This window comes from Ictalurus furcatus, chromosome 25 (assembly GCF_023375685.1).
Source record: "Ictalurus furcatus strain D&B chromosome 25, Billie_1.0, whole genome shotgun sequence".
In the NCBI taxonomy this organism is placed as follows: Eukaryota; Metazoa; Chordata; class Actinopteri; order Siluriformes; family Ictaluridae; genus Ictalurus; species Ictalurus furcatus.
The window spans coordinates 3,519,909-3,541,672 of record NC_071279.1 but is presented as its reverse complement, the minus strand read 5'-3'; the positions used below and the strand labels follow the sequence as shown (position 1 = coordinate 3,541,672).

General features: G+C 36.3%; 1 protein-coding gene across 1 annotated transcript in view; it reads left to right on the top strand.

The window, feature by feature from the left end:
- LOC128601572 (disks large-associated protein 2) overlaps window positions 1–3,514 on the top strand; it is a 39,314-nt gene extending 35,800 nt beyond the window's left edge. The window contains exons 5-6 of the mRNA XM_053614870.1: window positions 3,055–3,401; window positions 3,479–3,514. Coding sequence (XP_053470845.1) covers window positions 3,055–3,401; window positions 3,479–3,514 — 383 coding nt within the window. The remainder of the gene's footprint in view (window positions 1–3,054; window positions 3,402–3,478) is intronic.
- The last annotated feature ends 18,250 nt before the right edge of the window (window positions 3,515–21,764 follow it).

The window sequence follows — 21,764 nt, the reverse complement described above, 5'->3', positions numbered from 1 at the left end:
CGACTGATTAGGGACTAGCCTCATGACGGCTGCCATGTTTTAACACTAGATTAGGGAAAATAATGATTGCCCCAAAGCAAATTGAATCAAGCACTATGACAAATCTCTAACCAACTGGCGAAACCCTAGAGTTTCTTGTACTTGGGGGTAGAAGTGGGGGTATTGTGAGTTATTCGCTTTCTTGGACAACTGATTTGCAGTCCATTAGCATTCTTATATGGGTTTAATTTAACAGTGAAACTATTTTTCCCATTAGTGTACTGTAAATATTTTGGATCTTTAAATTGCTATTGCTGCAAAATGAATGAAATGTTCTCTCATTGAAACTGAAATGTCAGCATATTGTTGGTGTGGACGTTTTCAGCCATGTAGGACAGTGGGATTGCAGCCTCTCCCTGGTGCAGCCCTTGTAGGTCTTGTTTCACGCTCTGTTTACACCCCCACATCTCCACACGGTCCAATCGGCTTTACATCGGAAGACCTAATATGTTCAATAGGGTTCATATCTATTACTTGGGCCACTAACTTGTGATTGTTCGATTGCCTTTTCATCTTTTCTGTTGCACAAAAAAAAAAAACATAAAGTCTGAAAATCTGCTGACAGTGTTTAAAACGATGTTGTTAAATATTTAGCATTTATCACAAAAAAAAAATCTTTTGATTTTGGCACAATGATTATTATGATTATAAAAAATGGTGATGATGATGATTATGATGATGATGATGATGATGATGATGATAATGATGATGATAATGATGGCAAATGCCAAGGGAACCCTGCTGTCCCTTGGACTGATGAAAAGATGGAAAGACATTTGGAGGCTAATGCTTGACAGGAGCGAGAAGGCAGTGTAAACACACAATACAAAGCCTACAGTATGTGAGTAAAAACAATCACACACCACCGTTTGCCAGCAGTGACAATATATAAAGCAGTGTGGCCAACTGGTAATGTCATTTAAAACCATTTTGCAACCAGTGAAGACAGTGAAGTCTTAGTGCTGGTTGTTATAGCAGGTCTACACAGCACTGATCACTTCTGACCAACAGTCATACATTTGCTTTGCCTCCACTGGAAAACCAGCTAAACACAGACAGTGTTATTCTGGATGAAACAAAAACAGAAAGAAAATTGGAACTTCCAAAAGATGCTTCTTTATTTATTTAATAATTGTTGCTAAATATATTAAAACTTGAGCACTGACAGATTCAACTTACAAAGGAATGGAACAAAGTGCACTTTAAATATTAATTTATTAATTAATATTAATACAAGTTAAATATTGCTACATACTGTACGAGATCCTATTTTATTTATTTCACATCTAAATACTGTAAAAAAAAAAAAAACCTTAAATGGCATGAAGTAGCTTGCATGGATTATGTTTACATAACTTGGGTTTATAAGTGTTTGAAATTGACAGAGACGGCATACTTCAATCATTTTAATTATTGACTTGCAACTTATTTGAATAATTACAGCTGATGACAGAAGTGTCTATGCAGAGTTTTTACTCACATACTACAGGCATAGATACAGTCCCCTCTGAAAGTATAGGAACAGCAAGGCCAATTCTTTTGTTTTTGCTATACACTGAAGATGTTTGGACTTGAGATCAAAAGATTAATACAATATGAATGAGAGATCAGAATTTCAACTTTCATTTTCTGATATTTACATGTGTTACACAACTTAGAACATGTCACCTTTTGTTTGAACCCACCCAAGTGATTAAAAATATTGGAACATGACAGGAGTGACAGATTTTCTTGTTGCTCAGATGTGCCCTGTTAGACTGTTTAAACAATTGATAGCTCTGAGTGTATATTCTTGGTTTGAGCCCTGTTCGATGATAAACCAACATGAAGACCAGAGATCTGTCTATGGAAGAAACACAAGCCATTTTGAAGCTGAGAAAAGAGGGAAAATCGATTAGAGCCATTGGGCATAGTCAATACAACAATCTGGAATGTCCTGAAAAAGAAAGAAACCACTGTTATACTAACAACCAGTCATTGAACCAGAAGGAAAACAAAAGCAGTTGATGACCAAGACATTGTGAGAGCTGTGAAGAAAACCCCCAAAACAACAGTCAGTGACATCACCAACAACCTTCACAGGGCAGGGGTGAAGGTATCACAATCCACCTTTCGAAGAAGACTTACTCCCACCCTACTCAGCAGCAGTAAAAATCAGAAGGCCAGATTAGAATTTGCAAAGAAATACAGAGTTGATTCACAAAACTTCTGGAACCAAGATTAACCTCTACAAAAGTGATAGAAAGGCCAAAGTGTGGAGAAAGAAAGGATCTGCTCATGAGCCAAAGCACAAGCTCATCTGTGAAACATGGTGGAGGAAGTGTCATGGCTTGGGCTTGCATGGCTGCTTCTGGAACATTCTCACTAAACTTTATTGATGACTTTATTGCAAGACAATGATCCAAAACACATTGTCAACACAACAAAGGACTTCATCAGGGGAAAAAACGTGGAACGTTTTAGACCGGCCAAGTCAATCACCAGACCTTAACACAACTGAGTATGCATTTCACTTCCTGAAGAGGAGGCTGAAGGGTGAAACCCCCTAAAACAAACAAGAACTAATAGAAGCTGTAAGGCAACCTGGCAGAACAACACAAAATAAGAGTTCAGCAGTTTGGTGATGTCAGTGCATCACAGGCCTGATGCAGTTATTGCAAGCAAGGGATATGTAACCAAATGTTAAATGTTATGTATTTTAATTTACAGCATGATATTAAGATTATCTGCTCCTATCATTTTTCGCACCTAAAAAATGGGTGGTCTGTCACCAAAGATGCCATGTTATATGTTGTTTAACACATCTAGATTTAAATATCAGGAAATGAAAATTGAAATTCTGATCTATCGTCTCATATTCATCTTTTGATCTCAAACCCAAATGTCTTTAGTGTATATCAAAAACAAAAGAATTGGCCTTGTTGTTCCAATACTTTCAGAGGGGACTGTATATTTAAAACAGGGATTCTTCTATCTCTATGTTCTTCTATCTCCATATTCAAATTTGTCTTCCAGAGGGCTATGATGCGATGGAAGGCACTTCTTTGTTAAATGAGGATATGATAGAAGACGATGACGGTGCTAGCTCCTCGGCTTACCAGGAGCTTGAGCGTTTTGAGAGAGAGAATGCTGGTCGGAGTCATCACAGCACAAGTTCTACTGTAACAGCCATCTCTGTGGCACCCACTTCTTCTCCACCCATGTACCATGTTCCTGCTCCAACACCCTCCATCCCTGAACCACATGTTCCTCAGGCCATTCAAGCTTTTAAAGAATCAGCCAATATGGTGGCAGCCTTCAACATGCAATGGAAGGAAGAGATTGCGGCCATGCGGTTTGAGCTGGCCGAACTGCGCCGGGATGTGTGCAATGAGCTCAAGACCTTTAATAGCAACTTTTTTAACTTCACTCAGTGCTATAACATGTGGACCTTGTGCAGGGAGGCAGCGACCGGAAGCTCTACCCAATCAAGTGAACGAGTGTCAGTTGGGATCCAAACTGGCAATAATGGTCCAGTCCGACAAAACACTGTGGATGTCTCAGTCATGTGCCAACCGGAACCGGCACCGTTTAACATTTTTGAGGTGATGAACCCTCCAAGGATTGAGATCACTGAGGGAACACCTGAGGGCCCAACAACCTCTAACAGCCCAACAAGCCCTACAAGCCCGGTAAGTCCCACCGATCTATCAGGTCAAAGACCACTAGGGGAGACCAAGATGGACACCAGCAGGAAGAAGAAAAGTCGTAGTCGACCAGAAGGACAGAGAAGCTCCAGTCTGGAACTCTGGTGCAGGAAGTACACTAGTGGCCCAATGTCTTACCTGTCACTATCATTCTGATCATGCTAGTCATGCAATCCAATGAAACTCGGGAATTAATTCCCCTCTTAACCAACCCTGCAAACAGGGGCAAGGTACTGTTTAAGTCTGCACACATTAAGAGCCAGGGTGCAGTCCTTGTCCCTTTGCTCTATGCAGAGATGATTGCTAGCTAGGCATTTTTTTACACTGAAATCAGGAGAAGATGCCACACTGGTGTATGTTAGGTTAGCTAAACCATCACAGAGTAATCCATTTTGCTGCGTTTTTTCTTCATACATGTATATGTCTCCACAGATTTGACCCAAGAATGTGGCAAGCAATGCAAGGAATGTCATCTTCATCCAACTGTCTTCGTAATGCTCCGCCATTAACCACTAAGCTTCTCAATTGACTAAAGTATACACATGCTGCCCTTCTACAATGACATCCTGATGATGTGATCTAATCAAACATGAGTTTACTAAAAATGGCTCATTGTCGTTTAAATAAGACAACTGCTCTCAAGTGCATTGAATTGGCAAAGTTTTGTTTTAATTCATATTGGTTGGTCAAGTTAAACATCCTAAATGATGTCCATCAGAGTGCCATCAGGATTTTTTTGTACACTACAGCACTTTGCCACTGTGGCGATGAAGTTACTGTGGATGATCTTAGGTCATAATCATTAACAATGTATGGTTGGGAGTTACTTAGCACATGATATTTTAAAGATCAACGTAAATGCTTCCCTCACACTAAGCCTTTTGCTGTAAACTTGAAGATAAATGAAGTTAAGAAAACTATGAAAGATTAGAATTAGTGTTGGGATTAAAGTATGTTAACATAGTGGATAGACTTTTATTAACGGTTGCACATTTACTGTCCATATCCTAAATTCTAATCCAGTTAATTCAGTTTACAATCTAAGCATCCACACTCATGTGTGGGTTAATCCAAATTAAGTGGGACCAATTTTGTTTTGTTTTTTCTTTTGCCAGACAATACAACACAGTTTAAACTTGTATGTAATCGCAACGAAGAATAGAAAATTATTACAGATGTCAGATTATATTTTGTACTTTATAAAAGAGTATGATTTATTCAGAATGAAATGTAGGGATGGCTATGAAAGTCATTTCAATCTTCCCAATACATTTACATGATTGGGTATAAAATACACAGATATACCTTATGTTGTGCGTACAAGGCTTATGCGCACAACCCCATATACAACTGCTGGAGTTATACTGTGAATCCTCTACATAATATTTATTTAATTTCATTCAAAAAAGAGAAACATATTTATAGAATGAAACAGACAGTAAACCTAAATATATAATAACTATGAGAAACATTCCTTAACATAAATTATATTTCTATATTTTTTTGGCTGTTCTGTTTTATGTACTGTGTCAAAAGTAAAGACTTTAAAGGGTATTTTATTTTGTAAAGGGAAAATCATATTCATGCCAAAGTAGTTATGGAGAAGAAAGTTTTCAAGCTGAGTTAGACCAAAAGCGGCTTTGTTGACTGCGGACACTTGGTTTGTTAGCAAATGATCTCTTGGGTACAGTAAAGTGTCTGTCTTACAAGCATGCTTGTTTTACAGTCCAACATTCAATGCTTATTTCTGTCTGTTGTTGTTTTTTGTTTTTTCCCTCTTGCTGTTAAGTGCAACAAAATTTAGGCTTTGAATTAAGCATTGTGCACACCACACAATTTTAGTCCCGATTTCCCTGTCTCTGTTACACTGTGACTGCTTGTGTAGTCAGAACTGAGCAGTTCAGTGACCAAATTTTAAATGACATTTTTAAGCATGTTTGACATGCTTGGTAATTAATCATGTAGCATGATCACTGCTGAGAAAAAGCCAATAAGAGTTCAAGAGGAAATCAAACTCATCTGCGGACATGTGCAGCAGATCCCTGAATCCAGTTTATTTTCATCCATATATTTGTGAGAGGGTGAGGGCAAAATGCAAGCACAACATTCATTCTATCAGCTATTATTACATGATTCCTGGTATGTAAAAAGTAATGTAAAAAAAAGCCTCCCCTTTGGTTCTGTTTGCAGAATAAACAGTTCTTGCTGTCAGCATCTCCCCAACCAATCCTTCCTTAACATTTTCCCTTATTCTCCTTTTTCTAGTTCCATACAAAATATTGCAGAAGCAACAACCACGGCCAAAGTCTGCTGCTTTCAACTTAACTCAGAAGTTGAGAAATTAAACATTTTTTGACCTCCATGCATTTGAGCTAGAGTACAAAGTAAAAAAAAAAAACATGGACACCACCATGTTCATCTTTTGTTAGCATAAATCTAGCAAGCTAACTGTGATGAGTGATAGTTCAGTGACTAAACAGCGATCTGTATAGTCACTGTTATAGATTTAACAAGTGAATATGTGTGTATGTTGATTGATCTAAAGAAAATATTAGTACAGTAGTGCTTGAATGTTTTTCTATATATCTGAATAAATATGACCCAAAACATCATCAGATTTTCACGTAGGTCCTAAAAGTAGACCAAGAGATCCCAATTAAACAAATGAGACAAAAATATTATACTTGAGGAAAATGATCCAGTGTTGCATATCGGTGAGTGGCAAAAGTTTGTGAACCTCTAGGATTTGCAGTTTAATTTGAAGGTGAACTTAGTCAGGTGTTTTCAATCAATGGGATGCTGGTCAGATGTGAGTGAGGACCCTATTTTATTTAAGGAACAGGAATCTGTCAAAGTATGATCTTCACAAGACAGGTTTGTGGAAGTGTATCATGGCATGAACAAAGGAGATTTCTGAGGTCCATCATCAGGAGAACATTGAACAACAACAGTGTGTATGGCAGGGTTACAAGGAGAAAGCCACTGCTCTCCAAAAAGAACATTGCTACACCTGTGCAGTTTGCTAAAGATCACGTGGACATGCTAGAAGGCTACTGGAAAAATGTTTTGTTTATAGATGAGACAAAAATAGAATTTTTGTTTTAAATGAGAAGTGGTATGTTTGGAGAAAGGAAAACACTGCATTCCAGCATAAGAACCTAATCTCATCTGTGAAACATGGTGGTGGTAGTATCATGATTTGGGCCTGTTTTGCTGCATCTGGGCCAGGACGACTTTCCATCATTGGTGGAACAATGAATTCTGAATTATAACAGCGATTTCTAAAGGAAAATGTCAGGACATCTGTCCATGAACTGAATCTCAAGAGAAAGTGGGGCATGCAGCAAGACAACAATCCTAAACACACAAGTTATTCTACCAAAGAATGGTCAAAGAAGAATAAAGTTAATGTTTTGGAATGGCCAAGTCAAAGTCGTGACCGTAATCCAATAGAAATGTTGTTTAAGAACCTGAAGCAAACAGTTCATGTGAGGAAACCCACCAACATCCCAGAGTTGAAACTGTTCTGTACTGAGGAACGGGATAAAACTCCTCCAAGCCGATGTGCAGGACTGATCACCAGTTACCGCAAATGTTTAGTTGCAATTATTGCTGCACAAGAGGGTCACACCAGATACTGAAAGCACATACTTTTCCCAGTCACAGATATGTAATATTCTATCATTTTCTGCAATAAATAAATGAACAAGTATAATATTTTTGTCTCATTTGTTTAACCGGGTTATCTTTATCTGCTTTTTAGGACTTTTGTGAAAATGTGTGTAAAATCTTATTATGTTTTAGGTCATATTTATGCAGAAATATAGAAAATTCTTTCAAGCACCACTATATATAGTATACTCTTTTAAATGTAAATAATTGCTGCTTCTGGTGATGCTATGAGCAGCCATGTTGAGTTGATGTCATGTGCTCAACTTGGGAGCTGTTGAGGAGACCTTTCAGAACTTCTGAGTAGGAAGTTAAGAGGGCGTTTTCTTTTTTCTTTTTTTTTTTTTCTTAATCGGAGGTCAGAAATTCCGAGTTATGAGTTTTAGTCAAATGCAGCTAAAGTGACATGATAGATGACTTCCTGTGTTTATTTTTGTGAAAATGTAGGATTTGGGGATCAGCTATTTTTTGGATTAGGTTGTGTATGAGTCTTGTGATTTTGTAGTGTGCACACTCCTACATCCACCAAACAACTGATTAAAGTGATTAAAGTCATATAGTATGAACAGGACAGTGATTAGTGATTCACACATCTGGAAAGTTGTGTAGTGTGCACTTGGCTTAAGTCTATGGATCTGGGATGTAGCAAGCAATGTAATTAAGGCCCATCATTTTAAATCATATATGTTTAGAATAAACCAACTGGAAGGATTCTGTGCAAAAAAGCCCAAATATATTTGCTTTTGTGAGTAATTAGCTCACTTTAAATGCTCTGCTGAAGCAGATTATAAGCCTTGCTATTGCTCTTATATAACCTATCGGTATATAATCCATATTTCCCATTGTGTTTATTAAAATGCATTAATAATTCAGTCACACCTGAAGGCAAAACTATTCAGCATTGTTTAGAGGCTGCAGCTCAAGTTTTGCCTCTGAATATAATTAGAACATTAATTTGTGCCCCTACAGTCAGAGAAGATGCATTAACCAACGCACAGCATGATATTAAATCTAAATTCAGAAATCTTTTTTTTTTTTTTTAAGTAAACACAACACTAGCTTTCTCTGACACCTACATTGAAACTATTATAAAGTACAGAAGCGATGTGGACACAAACTCCATACACATATGCAACAACAACAACAACAAAAATCATTGTCATGATAATAAAAGACCATACTTGCAATTCAGGCTACAAATATGATGCATACAAACACTTGATTGAAACATGATTTATTTCTGTAGACGTTATTTGTCCTTGTGGTTGTTCCTGCTATTTATAGCTCACTGCCATTATTGATTCAGTTTGCACCACTTGAGCACCTAATATTTTTTTTGGAAATCATGAAATAAATTAATCATAACTTTGGAACTTTGAGCTGCCGTTGTGGATTTTTTTTCCATGAAAGAAAAGCATATTTAGCTATAACAAGTCAAATTTTATATGTGTTACTTAACTGTCATTTGAGGGTTTTTGCATTTTCATTCATAAAATTGAGCTAATATTTGGTTAAAATGTATTAAACTGTTTAGTTGTGGTCTCTTATGTTTGTTTTTTTGCACCTAAATATTTGTAATAGTGAACTGGGACTTATAAAATGTAAAAATGGTTAATATGACAGAGAAAAAGAAAGAAAGAGAGATAGGAAAATGTCTTATTAAGGTGTTTCAGTGGTGTTCCACAGTCTAAAAGTCTCTTGAGCTGTACTGGAGTAATGATCAACATTTTTACAATATTCCCTCAATTGGTGTATTGATGCTGTTGGAGCAGAGCACTGTCTAACACGTAACTCCAAAATCTTTCAAACATGTTGAGTTGACCGTGAAGGCTAAGTATATGACTTACAATTTTATAGTAATCAAAACATTCAATGACTTTTCATACCTTGGCAGTTTGTATATATGAACATACAGTATATGATATATACATTTCATGTGAAAAAATAATTACACCCCATTGAAATTGTTGGCTTTTAGACATATATGGGCAAACAAACATCAAATGACACAAAATTGGCATTTTGTAGTAATTTTCAGAATTTAAATGAACAAAAAACAGACCAGTCACATGGAAAAAGTAAGTACATCCCATCAAATCCATAAAATTTGATTCAGGTGTTCAAGATTGGGTGCCAGTGATTAGAACCTGCTTAGGGATTGCAGGTGGTGGAACCGGTCTTGTTTATACCCCTCTCATATCTAGTGTCTGGTGTTCATCATGCCAAAATCTAAAGAGTTCTGTAAGGCCTTCAGAAAAAAAGTTGCGGATGCCCATGAGTCTGGCAAGGGATTTAAACAGATCTCCAAATTATTTGAAATACAACATTCCACTGTGAGGAATTTGTCCAGGACTGGACGTCCCAGCAAATTCAACCAAAGAGCAGAACATCTGATGCAAATAAAAGTCTCCAAGAACCCCAAAATTTCATCACGGGATCTGCTAGTAAGTCTTGCAGCTGTTGGTGTCAAAGTCCATGCTTCTACAATCAGAAAGAGATTGCACAAATTTGACCTGCATGGGAGGCGTGCCAGGAAAAAGCTTTGCAAGACTACAGTTTGCCAACGAGCATATAGACAAAAACCAGACCTTTTGGAATAATGTGCTCTGGACAGACGAATCAAAGATAGAGTTGGTTGGCCACAGTAAGAGCAGACATGTTTGGCACAGACCAAAGACAGCTAATGTGAGGTCATCTATGCGAAAGTTGAAGTTGAACCGAAAGTGGACCTTTCAACAGGATAATGAACACTAAGAACACTAGGAAATCCAGCAAGGAATGGCTCAGGAAGAAGAAATGGATGGCTATGGAATGGCCTAGTCAAAGCCTGAATTTGAATTCCATTAAAATGTTGTGGGGGATTTGAAACAGGCAGTACATGCAAGAAAACCCTTAAACATCTTACAACTGAAAGAATATTGCATGGAAGTGTGGTCAAAATTTCCAGCAAGCAACTGGTGGACAATTATGCAAAACGCCTACAAAAAGTTATTTCTGCTCAAGGGGGCAATACTAGCTTCTGAGGCAGAGGGTGTACTTACTTCTTCCACAGAAGAATATCACATGTATTGATATTTTTGTTGAATAAATGATTGAAAAAACGATTTATTCAATGATTGATTATTTTTCCTTGCGGCTTTGTTCAAATGTTTGCTTGTCCAAATATGTCAAAAAAGCCAACAATTTCCATGGGGTGTACTTATTTTTTCACCTGACTGTATGATGAGTCTGAAACATTGGTGTGTACATTGCTGACACTTTCATATAGGTGAGCGACCTACAATAATGGTAACTGTCTGTAACAAAAATAGATAACATGATAATATGCTCCCTGAATTTGTTTTGTTTTCCATTTCTCATCATTGTTTTGTTTTCTTATCTGAATTCTTTCTTATAGTATATACACTGCTGAAATGTATGCAGGCTGTAAATCCCTGGAAAAAAATCAGAACCACCAAGATATCTGACACAGTAGTAGAAGAGCATTAATGCTGAATTAATATTAAGTACTTTAATAGAGACTGCCATGTGTATATATAGAAATACACTAAAAATGGAACAATAGAGTTCATACTGCAGTTCTGAAATTCTAAACCTTGTATCCAGAGAGTAGAAGATAAATCTAAATAAAATTATATTGTTAAGCAGACTGATTTTACAAACTTAACAGCTCTAAAGTTTTACAGTTAGGCTTAAACAGAAAAAAAATTTTAAATAGTGACAGAAAGCGGCCTTCAACTAATGTGATTGTTGATTGCCAAGTAAATAGTTGCATTGTTTATGAGCCAAATGACTGATGACAGGGCAGTTTAAATCTTCCTGCAGTGTCATTAACAACTATAATTGGGATTTTCAGTATTCATTATTTAAGCTGTAAAAAAATTAAAAAATAAATAAATAAATAAAATTATTTCATTGATTTCTATAGTCATCTTATCTCTGGTCTGTAGGGTAAGAATGCTTTGCTCTGTGGAACACAAGCTAATTAAAATGTATTATTCTTTATAGTAAATAATTAATATTAACACATAATAATAATAATAATAATAATAATAATAATAAACACAAAATGTAAGTAAAAACAAGTAAGTGTACATCTCATTTTTTTTCTCCACAGCCTAAACAGACCGTTAATTTTTGTTCTTGAGCATCAATTACCGCATTCGTAACAATCATTATTTTATACGGTGATTAAACTGTCTAAAGTTTGTAGACGTAGCGATTATATTATATAAATTGCATAATTAAAGCGTAAATGTACGTCCTATAATGATGTGTCATGAACCTCACTTAAGGTTTAAAGATGTGAAGAGATGCTGGCCCATAGTACACGGATTTTTTGTAAAATAATTTAACTGTAACTTTTATTTATGTAATTAAATGTAACTGTATGTTTGTTTTATTATTTTGTCTTATTTATTTCTTTATATTGTTCACTGGATTGTTTTTTTTTTCAATACTGATTATTCAAACATTTGATAAGAACAAGAAAAGCTACAGACTGTGATGTTTGTTCAATCTTCAGCTGTCCAATTTTGTCACCTACTGTAGCTCAGATAGTTGTTCTTATTTGACAAGAGTGAAACCTGATGCTGTCCTCTGCTGTTGTAGACATCTACCTCAACGTTTGACGTGTTGTGCGTTCTGAGTTGTTTCTCCGCTCACCATGGTTGTAAAGAGTGGTGATTTTCAACCATTTCATTAGACATGAGAATGTTGTGTGTGAAACGCCCAGGAGATCAGGTTCTGAAATACTCAAATGCAAACCTGGTACCAACAACCATGCCACGGTCAAGATCACTGAGACTTTTTTCCCATTCTGATGTGAATTTGATGTAAAAATGAACTGAAACTCTTGATTGTATCTACATGATTGTATGAATGCATACTGTGCTGCTGCTGCCACATGATTGGCTGAAGTCATTTCTGATGTTTCTCTGGTGACATTAAAACTGAATCAGGGGAACCTTGCTGAATAAGTTCTCGAGATAATCAAGAACAGATTGCCATATTAATCTTGATTATACAGGACCCGTATGTCATCAATTTTGAAGTGACACTGTCATGTTTTATGGAATATTACGAAAATAATTTTTCACTAATAGATATAAAACTGAACTCGCTACTTGCGCACACCTTTCTTTGCAACCTGTGCATTTACTACATTATATTAAATACTATTTCATTATAAATAATTCTGTAATTAGTACTGATTGTTGACTTACTTTTTTTTTGTAAGAAACCCTTCAGTTACTAGATTTTCAATATATTTTACTATAATTTAACTTTTTTTTGCCAGACTCTTTGTGTAAAAGTGCTGTAGCCAGGTCATGAGAAGTACCATAACGTCAGAATGTCTATTAATTGTATGCATCGGTTAGTTTTTTCTTTCCCCTGATGATCTCATTTGTGTTTCCAAGTTTATGGTTAGAAATGATCTGTGGCATTAAAAAGGAAAACGAAGAGGTGTATTTTGCATTAATCCAGGTCTTGTTTATGTTTTATGCTAAACTATGTCTTTTAGGATGAACATTTACAGTAGACAGTAGCTCAGTGGCGAAATTGCTTGCCGCAAATCACACAATAAGATTTAATATAATATACAGCTGGGTGAAAAATTACAGGGAAAAAATCAACACTAGGTTAGTTAACTGTCGGGCCACCATGAGCCACCAAAACAGCTTCCATGTACCATTCTACAAATCTACAGTGAAGTGTACTGGAGGGACGAACAGCATTCTTACAAAATATATTCCCTTAAGTGCTGTTTAGATGATGGTGTTGAAGAGTGCTGTCAGTCCAAAATCATTTTCATGCTTGTCAAACAATGCAGTGAGCCCTCTTGCCCTATGGATGTGGGCAGGGTAATCTGGAATAAGAACTTCCTTTGTTAATCATGTTTGTCACCCATCTGCAGGTCATTATTATTTAAATTGACACTCAGGTGCTCTTAAACAAATTTGAGTAAATTACGTTACTTAAACTCAGGGTGACAAAAACAAAAGAAAGTTTTCGGATCATTAAATCAAAGGTTTACTTGTATTTTTTGTTTAATATTTTATTTATTGCCGTAATTGAATTCGATATTTTATTCCTTTATACTGTATTTACATTCTTGTCGATGTGAGAGTTTAATTTAATCATTTGCTTTGCTTTATTTTGAAAGAAAATGCAACAGAATGTGAGTGTGTTTAAAGTGGAAATACAATCTATTATAAAGGTCTTTTAAATTTGACATTGTCATTTCAATGGGGTTCATAGCTACACTGTTGTAATCAAATCCCAGCATGCCTTAAGAACATTGCAGATTCTATATGAATGAGTATGTGATTTTATATGTCACATTGAAAGTTTATTTCTTGGGTAGAGATTATGTTTTTATGCTTATGGAATGCAGAAAAGGCACATTTCCTTCCCAGTGCATGCTTCCACGGCAGGCCTAATTTCTCACTGTGGTGTTTTTATTCGATTCTCCATTTCCCTTTTCCCTTTTTACTGTTTCGGTCTCCTAGCTGGTCGGTTAGCTGTGGGGTACAGACTGCACAAGGCTTTATTCTCATTCTTCTTATTTATTTATTTATTTTATTAGTATTTTATATATATATATATATATATATATATATATATATATATATATATATATATATATGGCATGGTAATTTTACACATTTAAATAACTAAATTAGTATTACTCAATGCTAATACTACATGCTAATTCTATATTGGCTGTTCGAGTTTTTGGTAAGATATACAGTATTTTGCTAATTCCAGTTAAAATCCCACTTCAAATTTATCTACAAAATCCAGGTTTGTTATAGAATATGAATATAAACTATAATACTACAAGTCTAAATCCCTTCCAATTTAGTGACCTAGTTTGCCAAAGCTAGTTTTTATTGTCAATTTGATCATTGCTAGTAAAATAACTTTTGGAGAGATAATGCATACATATACTTGCATGCACTTGCATTTCCAGTTGTGTTTGTAAAGATTTTAACAGAATATTGAAGTAGAAAATGTAGATCTATAAATAAGATCCAGCTAATTATAGTAAAAGGACTGTTTGTCCGTATTTTCACTGATAGCACGAAGCCTGTGCCTACAATACGATATTTCATGAAATTTCACACACATATTATCAATGTTATCACTTCAAATTATAGTGGTATGGTGATTCTGTATGTGCAGTTGCATGCCGTAGTGAAAGTTTTTGTAACAGTCTGTAATACACTGTTTTCAGCCTCTCCATTAGTCATCATTACCTTATTTTTCAGAGCATCGTTATCATTTAACTCCTTAATCAATTTTAATTGGTTAATTAAGGGTAACATCCTAATAAGAGACCGATGATGATTTTTTTATATAACAGAATGAAGCAAAAAAAAAAAGTATAATAATGATGTTACTCAGAATAATAACGTTTATATTTAAACATGCAGTTATTTCAAATACAGGATCACAACAATTTAAAACCTGATTAAAAGTTAGAAAATTAATTAGTTTGATAAAAGACGCAGAAAAAATTTCATTTAAAAATGTAATGGCACTTTCGCAGCCCAATAAACTCTTATGCTATTTGTCACTGTTGTCCTTAAATAACACCGTTAAAATATCACGGCATCTTATAAGGTAATGGCCAGTTTTGGAGGGGATATAATTTATTTATGTGCTAATCATTCAGTTATCAAATGTTTTTTATCATCATGCTGCAGAGAATTTATTCAGGTTTTTTTATTTATTTATATATATATATATTATTTCTTACTTAAAGTGTTATTTAACTTTCTTTTGTGTTGGATTCAGTAAAATGTATTAAGTTTTCTTATTTCTTCTTTGTGTCTATGAATACCCAAACATCCCTAAAAGAAAAATCTATTCGCACTGGGATGTAATTTATATGCTGACTTGTCAGACGTATTTGTTTTCCATCCAGGAAAAGTGAATTCACTCTAATCATGGGGGCATCACCACTGTATGTATATATGTATGTTGTCCAAAAAACACCTATGTCTAGCATCGCTTATGTCTAAAATATTTTAATCCATCTGAGCCAAATTGATCTCAAATGGACTTTACTTTAGTGAGACTTTAGCACCCTTTCCCCTCGATAACCATTAATCCACTCATGTATGGATTCATTTCCATTCACTCCACATATACAGTCATGTGAAAAAATAAATACAACATCGAAATGGTTGGCTTTTTTTTTTTTTATTTTTTTTTTATTATACATATTTGGACAAGCAAACATTGTCTTTGAAACAGTGCCTATTAATAAAGTTGATATGCTTGAAAAAAACACAAGGAAAATGAGCTTTTTCAATAATTTATTCAACATAAATATCAATAGATATCAAGTGATATTGTTCTGTGCAAAATGTAAGTACACCCATGTCCTCAGAAGCAAGTATTGCCCACTTTAGCAGAAATAACTGTTTGTAGGCATTTTGCATAATCGACCACCAGGCTTGCTGGAATTTTTGACCACTCTTCCATGCAATACTCTTTCAGTTGCAAGATGTTTGAGGGTTTTCTTGCATGTACTGCCTGTTTCAAATCCCCCCATTTTAATAGGATTAAAATCTTGTCTTTGACTAGGCCATTCCATAACCCTCCATTTCTTCTTTTTGAGCCGTTCCTTGGTGGATTTGCTAGTGTGCTTAGGATCATTATCCTGTTGAAATGTCCACTTTCGGTTCAACTTCAACTTTCGCACAGATGGCTTCACATTATCTTCAAGCACTCTTTGATATGATGCAGAAGTCATAGTTCAGTCAATGAATGCAAGCTGTTCAGTCCCTGAAGCAGCAAAGCAACCCCAAACCATAACATTCCCTCCACCGTGCTTTAGCAGTTGGTATGAGGTGCTTCTCCTGAAAAGCTGTCTTTGGTCTGCAGCAAACATGTCTGCTTTTACTGCTTTTACATGTCTGCTTTTAAAACAACTCGATCTTTTAAAGTGCACCTATTATGCTTTTTAAAATGTGCCTAATTTTGTTTTAGAGGACTCATACAATAGGTTTACATGCATCCAAGGTAAAAAAACAAACAAACAAAAAAACACTTTAATTTTCTCATAATTTACATTGCAGCATCACCTTTTTTCCTCAGGATCCGTTCAGTGTAAACTCCTCCTTTCAGAGAGCATACTCTGCTCTGATTGGTCAGCTGTCCCAGTCTGTTGTGATTGGTCTACCGCTTACAGCACGTGTCATAAAGGAAACGCCTATTACCATATCTGAATTTCAGCTCAGTAATAATGTCATTGGTTTTACCTTACCAATTTGAACCTGAGTCCATAATGAAACATCAGAATATCAACCCGAACCACCATCGCAAGTATGACAAGAACAGGATGTTTCTCAGTGGTAAATTTATATATAGTTTGGCAATAACGTGAGTTAGCTGGTTAGCAGAGGCTAAGAGCTAACAGGCTAACAGCTGAGCACTGGCTGTATGTAACACAAAACTATGCATTTGGAACACTCAGTAGAAAATATATACATAAATATTTAATCATACTTACAGGTTGTGATCCAGAGGTGTAAGATGGTCCAAATAAAGTTGGTTATTTAATTAATAATCGTTTCACAAATCCCGCATTGACTTCAGCTAGATTTGAGAAGCAGTCGTCAGTGAAATGACGGGAACACAACCGAAGGTCGGACTTGAACTACTGTGGTATGGTTTTAAAATGAATTTTAACCACTGATGCTTTACATCCCTATTCTCTGGGAGTTCATGCAAAGTGGTTTTGCTTTTGCAGTGCAGAAAACAACGTCTTCTAGACATGAACCTAACTCTTTCAGGATGCAATCCCAACTGTATTGTTTCAGGGTGGGTCAAAGTACACTTGTTCGCAGGCAGCCAATGAAGACCAGAGGCGGGGGTTTTTTGTTACAAACCTACGTAGGTTTGAACAGGAAGTAAGTCTGGAATTACTGACTACTCGTTTCGGCTGTTTAGAATCAGTTCTTTCTTTTGGGAGTCAATAACTCCATTTGCCGTGCACTTTGAGTTTGGAAACTTTGCAGACGTTTCACAAACAGCTCTATAACACAGTACATGATAGGTAAAAAAAAAAATAATAGGTGCACTTTAATTTGTCTGTCTAGAGCACATTATTCCAAAAGGCCTGGTCTTTGCCTGTATGCTCATTGGGAAACTGTAGTCTTGCAAAGGCTTTTTCCTGGCACGCCACCCATGCAGGTCAAATTTGTGCAATCTCTTTCTGATTGTAGAAGCCTGCACCCAACAGTTGTAAGACTTGGTAACAGATCCTGTGATGAAATTTTGGGGTTCTTAGAGACTTCTTTTGCATCAGACAGTCTGCTCTAATTTAATGGATTTAAAGGTTTGATAAATGTAGGGTTGTTCTTACTTTTTCCATGTGACGGATCTGTTTTTTTTTTTTTTTTTTTTTGTTAATTTAAATTGTGAAAATTACTACAAAATGTAAATTTTATGTGTCATTGGATAGAGCGTATCACCTTTATTAATAGGCACTGTTTCAAAGAGGATCAGTTGTTTGCTTGTCCAGATATGTCAAAAAACAACAACAACAATTTCCATGGGGTGTACTTGTTTTTTCACGTGACTATACATCATTACATATTTCAACCATTTTGTATTTGTTACTGTAATCACATCACCTAACTGTTCTGTTCTCCTGAACGCAGTCAGAAATTAAAATACACTTTGCAAAGAAAACAAACCTGTTCAAGAAGGTTGGTTTAGCCATTATACTGATCTTAAACATCAGCCCATTTGAAACATACAAAATGCCAGAATGCATAAAAGCTGCACTAAAGACTTTAACAGTGGTTATGTCGACACACTCCTGTAAAATCGCAAAAAAAAAATAAAATAATTAAATGTAAAAATTAAACCAAAATAAATAATATCCGATTTAGTTTCCATTCTTAATGTGATATAGCAGCAAAATTCAAGTGAAAAACAAATAGAAATACATTAGGGGAAAAGAAAAATTCATTATTGTAAGAATTAGTCAATCACATTTAAACTCGTATTCAAAGTGAAGTGATTCTGATTAACCCCAAATAAAGATCAACTGTTTCTGTAGGATTTTCTTGGCTAGTTTAATCCGACTGCTGAAGCCGTGGTCCATAAAGAGCTTATAAAGCATGTATGGGATCTCATTGTCAATCAGGAGAGGGGTACAAAAGAATGTTCAGAATATTAGATATACCATGGAACACAGAGAAGGCCATAATCAAGTGGAGAAAAAGGATACCATACCCATGTTGAAGCATGGTGCTGTCAGCTTCGTGCTATGGAACAGCATGTCTTCAGCTGCGACCGAGGCACTAGTCAAAATAGATGAAATTATGGATAGCTTCAAATACCAATCTATTTTGGCACAAAACCTGTTAGCTGAAGATGAAGAAAAATTTCACTTTCCAGCACAATAATAAGCCATATAAGTACAACAAAGAAATGGCTTCAGAAGAAGGTCAACCTTTTTTTAAAATAGCCCCATCAGAGCCAGATTGAAAACCTGTGGAATGACTTGAAGAGGGTTGTGCACAGGAGCATTTTTGCAAGGGAAAGTAGAATGAAATCGCCAAATCAAGATGTGCTACGTTGGTATACTCTAACCCCAAAAGACTGAGCGCTGTACCACACTCAAAAGATGCTTTAACAAAGTATTATTTAATGGGTGTGCACACATATGCGATAAGTTTTTATTTATTTTTTTCTTTTTTCCCCCCTCTATTTCTGTTTGAATTGTTTTGATTGCTATATCATGTTAAAGGTAGAAAAAGATCTGACAATTTATCTAATTGTATTTGTTTTACATCACAAAAACCTGCCATTTTAGCAGGGGTGTGTAGATTTTTTTTTAATTCCACTGTACACCAGTTTTAGCCATTTAACAGAGAATATTTTAAAATGATCATATTCTTTGCTCAGTTAGTGTTTTTGAAGGTGAAGATCGAGTAGTTTCATATTTGGACCTATAAACTGTAAACATAAACGCAAAACACAAGGGCCCGCTATTACACCCAAAAGGGGGGGGGGGGGGAACTGTTAACTTGTGTGACTTCCTATTTAAAAAAGGAGTGAGAAACAGGAATCTTGAATAATAAAAACTCCTTATAACTAGAAATGTTGCTCCTGCTTCAGTAATAATTAACAGTTAGTCAATTACACATCACTGTAATATTAAATCCTCAATATGTGTCAATTAATGTTTTTACACTACAAAAAGAGACAGTATTGGACTAATAATACGGTGCATCCGGAAAGTATTCACAGCGCTTCACTTTCCCCACATTTTGTTATGTTACAGCCTTTTTCCAAAATGGATTAAATTCATTATTTTCCTCAAAATTCTACAAAGAATACCCCATAATGACAACGTGAAAGAAGTTTGTTTGAAATCTTTGCAAATTTATTAAAAATAATAATAATAATAAAAAGCACAAAAGTACATAAGTATTCACAGCCTTTGCCATGACACTCAAAATTGAGCTCAGGTGCATCCTGTTTCCACTGATCATCCTTGAGATGTTTCTACAACTTGATTGGAGTCCACCTGTGGTAAATTCAGTTGAATGGACATGATTTGGAAAGGCACACACCTGTCTATATAAGGTCCCACAGTTAACAATGCATGTCAGAGCACAAACCAAGCCATGAAGTCCAAGGAATTGTCTGGAGACCTCCGAGACAGGATTGTATTGAGGCACAGATCTGGGGAAGGGTACAGAAACATTTCTGCAGCATTGAAGGTCCCAATGAGCACAGTAGCCTCCATCATCCGTAAATGGAAGAAGTTTAGAACCACCAGGACTCTTCGTAGAGCGGGCCGCCCGGCCAAACTGAGCGATCGGGGGAGAAGGGCCTTAGTCAGGGAGGTGTCCAAAAACCCAATGGTCACTCTGACTGAGCTCCAGCGTGTCTCTGTGGAGAGAGGAGAACCTTCCAGAAGAACAACCATCTCTGCAGCACTCCACCAATCAGGCCTGTATGGTAGAGTGGCCAGACGGAAGCCACTTCTCAGTAAAAGGCACATGACAGCCCACCTGAAGGACTCTCAGACCATGAGAAACAAAATTCTCTGGTCTGATGAAACAAAGATTGAACTCTTTGGCCTGAATTGCAAGCATCATGTCTGTAGGAAACCAGGCACCACTCATCACCTGGCCAATACCATCCCTACAGTGAAGCATGGTGGTGGAAGCATCATGCTGTGGGGATGTTTTTCAGCGGCAGGAACTGGGAGACTAGTCAGAATCGAGGGAAAGATGAATGCAGCAATGTACAGAGACATCCTTGATGAAAACCTGCTTATACTTATGCTTATTTTATTTTTTATTTTTAATAAATTTGCAAAGATTTCAAACAAACTTCTTTCACGTTGTCATTATGGGGTATTGTTTGTAGAATTTTGTGGAAAATAATGAATTTAATCCATTTTGGAATAACGCTGTGACATAACAAAATGTGGGAAAAGTGAAGCGCTGTGAATACTTTCCAGATGCACTGTATATAGAGAGATGACAATATCACCAACACTGGCTGTATGATAATGCAATAATAAATATAACTATATCCACACATGGGCGCACGGTGGCTTACTGATTAGTACATTTGCCTCATACCTCCACGGTTGGGGGTTCGATTCCTGCCACGGCCCTGTGTGTGTGGAGTTTGCATGTTCTCCCCGTGCTGCGGGTGTTTCCTCCGGGTACTCCGGTTTCCTCCCCCAGGCCAAAGACATGCATGGTAGGCTGATTGGCATGTCCAAAAGTGTCCGAATGTATGAATGGGTGTGTGAATGCGTATGATTGTGCCCTGCGATGGATTGGCACCCTGTCCAGGGTGTACCCCGCCTTGTGCCCGATGCTCCCTGGGATAGGCTCCAGGTTCCCTGTGACCCAGTAGGATAAGCGGTATAGAAAATGGATGGATGGATATCCACACACTGACACATCATTACAGACACATTTCACATTAGCTAGAAAAAGGGTATAATATCCCACTTGAATATAATCAGTCAAACACAGTGGACAAAAGAAAAAATCAACTTCCTGTCTGTAGAGAGAAAGCCATGTTAGATAGCACTTTATCATTAACCAGATTAGCTTATTAACAGATATATACAGTATATTCCCTCAATATAACACCTCTTTCTCAATGAAACAATGACATCCCATACTACCCCTGTCTTTATAATCTGTATAATGTATTATTCGTCTAATGTTCGCATTTTAGCAGATTATGAATTCAACCTAGCCAATAGCTAGTTACATAAAAGTGAAGATTTATAGGAGTACATTACCCAAAAATGTAATGTGCACATTTTCCCTCTCACTCAAGATGTAGTCAATGAGCCAAGACATG